The sequence below is a fragment of the Triticum dicoccoides genome, chromosome 5A (genome assembly GCF_002162155.2).
Source record: "Triticum dicoccoides isolate Atlit2015 ecotype Zavitan chromosome 5A, WEW_v2.0, whole genome shotgun sequence".
NCBI classification, from domain to species: Eukaryota; Viridiplantae; Streptophyta; class Magnoliopsida; order Poales; family Poaceae; genus Triticum; species Triticum dicoccoides.
The window spans coordinates 613,966,217-613,971,127 of NC_041388.1; the positions used below are offsets into that span (position 1 = coordinate 613,966,217).

The 4,911-nt window shown below is 44.8% G+C and overlaps 1 protein-coding gene across 1 annotated transcript; it reads left to right on the top strand.

Moving 5' to 3' along the window:
• The first annotated feature begins 1,648 nt into the window (after positions 1 to 1,648).
• LOC119298099 (vegetative cell wall protein gp1-like) lies at positions 1,649 to 2,412 on the top strand. The gene has a single exon (XM_037575617.1). The coding sequence runs from the start codon at positions 1,711 to 1,713 to the stop codon at positions 2,188 to 2,190; it is 480 nt and encodes a 159-aa protein (XP_037431514.1). The 5' UTR covers positions 1,649 to 1,710; the 3' UTR covers positions 2,191 to 2,412.
• The last annotated feature ends 2,499 nt before the right edge of the window (positions 2,413 to 4,911 follow it).

A 4,911-nucleotide genomic window follows, 5' to 3' on the forward strand; every position in this document is an offset into this window, starting at 1 on the left:
CTCCTTCAACTTTTTGTTCGGTCCTCGTTTCCTGCTACCTGAAGATTTGCTCAATCTGGATGGCTGAAAGAAGAAAGATCGATTCGTTAATATATCTTCAAGTCATTTAAAACATGTGACAGATTCGAAATGAGTAACCAAAGCTTCGTCTCGTCTCCTCACCTAAACTTCCGTTCGGCACCACTTAATGTCGCCGGAACCCTACCATTGTTGACTTGTCAATGACCTTGTTCTTTTTGAAAAAACTTCGCCATTTGTACTGTTGTTAGTGTCACTGACTGATATTGAGATCTTGATGTAGGCACATCACAAGCGTATAAAGGCCGCTTCTTTTATTTATGATCAAACATTTGAACGTGAGCCACAAAAATAGAAGTTTTGAACACTAGACGCTAGTGTCAACAAGGGCATCTCCAACGCTATCCCCTAATTTGCCCTTACATGTCCAAACTTGACTGTCCAAGGCTCCGGGCACTTTTATACCTCCAATATCCCTTGTTTGCCTGTGGACTTAACGAGACATCCCAAATCCCCTAGTATACCCTCAAATCGGGGGGTTGTATAAGCGTGTGCGGATGTGTTCTCAAACACCGTCAACTAAGACAACTCCGACGCCATCACAAACTAATTTTTTACTCTCTTCCCCTTCTCTCTTCTCTCTTCATATGGATAGGAATAACGGCAGACTGTTGTTCTACTTTGTAAGGTCCTTAAGAATAATCAATAAAATGACCGCATGCATCTCCCAGATGCAATGCAGAGGCCGGAGGTCATTCTCCTTTTCTAAAAAAAATTGAGAGATATGTTGGATGGCTGAGCACGAAGGACATCATGGTGGTGTGTTTCTCCTTGCCTGCGTAGCGCAACTGCCCAAGCATGTTTCTGCCAGGGCCATCCACCAAATACTCAGATGTTGGCCACCAATTTCCTCCCTTTGTTCCCACTCAAATCGTTGAGATTGTCACGGGTGCTTACACCATCGTAAATGCACTTTGCAAAAAATTAAGTTCACAATACAACTGACTTAAGTAGTTGAACGGATGAAGATGCAGGAATAAGAACGAAAACAACATTGAAATGTCATGAAATCGTCATCTCTACATCAAAACGCCCAAGTCGGCGTAAAAGACCACACAAGCAACCCACTCTAAAAGGCACATGCTAGAAAAAAAATATTACCGAGCACCAAGTAATTATAGTAACACGAATGCCACTGAAATTTATTAACAATGTTCACCGAATATCTGAAGTTTACCACGGATTGACTATTCAAAATCAATCAGGCAGTTGCCACGCCCTTTCTTATTTGATTTCACATTGCGGTGGGCAAGGCACGAGGGGCTCGGCAGTCGGCACACATCCCCTGTGTTTGAAATAGTACTTATTTATCGTGAAGAAAGAGTGACGAGGAGAGGTACCTGCAGCGCCAGCTCCTCACCTAAACACAGAAATTGAGGCATCCATGCATGCATCGCATCCACATCGATCGACCGCTACAACTAATTTCCTTCTCGATCATATAAACATTTTGTCACTTCTGACTAACGTAAACACGTCTGGCCAACAACCAATCTAATCAGGCCATCCATCACCTCACCTGGGCTATAAGTTCCAGGCATCGACCCCTGTCCTTGCACCCCAACGATCAGAGACATCTCATAGTCCCTTCGCAGTAAACCATCTGAGAGAAACTCTAGCTAGGAGCTAGGCATGGCCTCCACCACGAGCTTCCTAGCCATGATCATGGCGTGCACGCTCCTCGCCAGCACGACGTGCCATGCCGCTCGCCACTTGGCCGACACCACCCCGGCGGCTGCCCCACCCGCTGCCGCTGCTGTCCCTGGCCTCCCGGCCGTGCCGACCATGCCGACGCTGCCACCGATGCCGGCTGTGCCGACGGTGTCGTCCTTGACCGTGCCACCTATGCCGGCTGTGCCACCCGTGCCGCAGGTGACACTGCCGCCCATGCCCGCTGTTCCTGCGGTGCCGAAGGTGACGATGCCCCCAATGCCCGCCATCGTCGTGCCTAAGGTGACCATGGCACCGATGCCCGCCGTCGTTGTGCCTAAGGTGACGATGCCGCCGATGCCCGCCATTCCTTCTATGCCCAAGATGACGCTGCCGCCGATGCCTTCTATCCCCACTGTCAACGTGCCTATGCCGTTCTTGGCGCCGCCTCCATCAACTTAGGAGTGCCACGTGCATGGTGACGCGTGCACCAGGTCGACGGTCACACGCTCCCATGTTCCAGTGGCTACATCACTTTGTTGCTCATGTGAAGTATTTGCTTTCATGTTGTTTGCTTTACATTTTAATTCAGTTGTTAGTTATTGTTTGTTGATATTAAAGGGGTGTTCTTGTCCTAGTATATATGCGGCATTTTAATTTATTTACATGTTATTTATACCTTTATGCCTATACCAACTAAAGGGATATTGCTTCTTGCGGTATGTCACGGGAATTGCCTCCAAACATGCAAACCGACCAATGCCATAAAAAAGTTTCACACAAGGGAATCCCCCGCCTGGGCCTGCCCATGTAGTAGGTACCTCCTATACTACGCTCTATTCATGTGTGAGAAGATGTAGAGCCCCCGTTTGGTCCAGCCCATGTCCGGGCGACCTGTTTTTTAACTTTAATTTTTTGTTTTTTTGTTTTTGTTTTTCTACTTTAAATAATTTGGGACTTAAAAAATGTTTTGATTTTTTTAAGTGAAATAAATTTTTTAATAAATCATAAAATATTTGTGGATTCAAAAAGTGCTCGTGGTTTTATAAAAAAAAATCTTATTAAAAAATTCAAAATTTTGAAAACAAATGTTCAGTAAATCAAAAAATGTTCATGATTTTTTGTAAAATATCATGTATTAAAAACTGTTAAAGAAATTGAAAAAAAATCACCAATTCAAAAAATGTCATGAATGGGAAAATATCCCGAAATTTCAAAAAATGATCATGACTTACAAAATAGTTTATTCGTTCATAAAACGTTCACTCATTCAAAAACTATCATGCATTTAAAAAATCGTTAAATTAAAAAAATGTCCATGGATTTCAAAAATTGTTCCACCAATTTCCAAAGAATGTTTGTCGATTTTAAAAATGTTCGCGGATTAGACTCCCGTGAAGTCCTCACGTTTGTTTCCGGTTTGCGGGAGAAATCGCGTCTGTTCGGACAACGCGATCGAGACGCATGTGGGTCAGCTTTGAAAATACCCTTAAGTAACCCTTGTGTACATTTTATATAGTTGGGTTGAATTGCACCGGTACATGTCTTTATCTCTTTAGGCTATAGTACACGTTTGATGGAGTAAATCCTTTGGCTTGGACGTGATCTTGCCCTTTAGATACACGTGTACGGTTTGAGAGTTTTATAGTTTCTTTTGTACTACCAGTGTACTCACCGTGCTGTTGGAGATGTCCATCATTGGTACTCTGCCTCCGTGCCTTGTACCGGTTTGTCTTCCCCATGCAGGCTAGCAACTTGTTTACACCGTCACCTCAAAAAAAGCCACTTTGCACGGTCCATCGTGAGCTGCTCGGCCGCCCGGTTGCTCCCCATGTCAGATACATGTCCCTGTGCATCCCACGCTCGCTGGCAGACTGAAAGGATGCATGCCTTCGTCATGTCAAGTCATAGCTCGTAGCTCCCTTTTGGTAGTACAACAAATGGTTTTCTTTAATGCTTTTTTGGTTCATAGGATAGAATTATCGTAGAAATAGAAAATTTGTAAAAAATGAGATGGCATGTATCTCAAATCCTATGAGTACGAATAGAAAACGAGATGTCATTTGGTTCACATCAAAGGAATTTTTTCATTGAGTCTAGGCTCATTTTTATTTTTCTATAAAATGTGAAGGATAGGAACCAATCCTATGTAGAAGTAGGAATCCATTTCTATGAACCAAAGGGCTCTAAAGAAAACAATCCTATCCTCTAAAATTCGTATGAAATTTCTTCAAACCAAAGGAGGCCTAAGATATGCTCGACAAAGGTTAGAACATCTTCAACGTGAATCGTCAAATGCACATCAACAAATGTCCGTGGGGCGCTGGTCATCCAGCTGTGGACACCTCACACCTAATGACTTGCTCATTTGAAATGGATCGAATAGATAACCGGATCAAGCATAAAAGAATGTTGGGAAGGGCGGCTCCTCCTTCACACAACATTCTATTTGGACGTCGCGGTTATGTGGAGGGGACGCGAGACCGGACTGTGGTCGATCAACGACCACTCGAGCACGGTCTCAATCTACGGCACGAACTCGTTGTCGTCTGAGGAAATCAGCTCCTCCTTGTCGTCTGAGGAAATCAGCTCCGATTTGACGTAGGATGGAAGTGTGGACGACAAGGGGCCTGGAGAACGTGGGCGATAGTGCTAACTGAACCCGGAGCCGCGCGCTGACCGCCAGTTGGAGGCGTTGGTCTTTTGCCCGTCTCGGCGACCAGTGGTGGTGTGTGATGGATGTGGAAGAGGGGAGTAGGAGGATAGGGCTTGTGTTTGTGTTCGGTCGACGGCCAGTTCTTTTCGCGGCTTAAACAAAATAAGCCGCCACTTTCCTAGCTTTTTCTATAAGCCGCATCTCTTATTCATTGAGACTTCTAAACTAATTATGAGTTAACTAATTAGAAGTTTCAACAAATTTAGGAGAAGGCTTATTTTTAAAGCTAGTGGAGAGGCAACTTATATTCTAAGCCGCCCAAATGAATTGGCCCTTAATAGCCGGGTAGGCGGACCAGCGAAACTTAAATGCGGGCAACGTAGTAGTAGGTTTTTCGGTAGCTACGTGCTGTGGATGCGGGTTGACGGGTGACTGATCAAGATGGAGTGCATACGCGACGCAGAGGATTCTGGAACGGGCATGATGCGAAAGAGGTTTTTGGATGCGTCCGGGTTGTCCGACGTAGT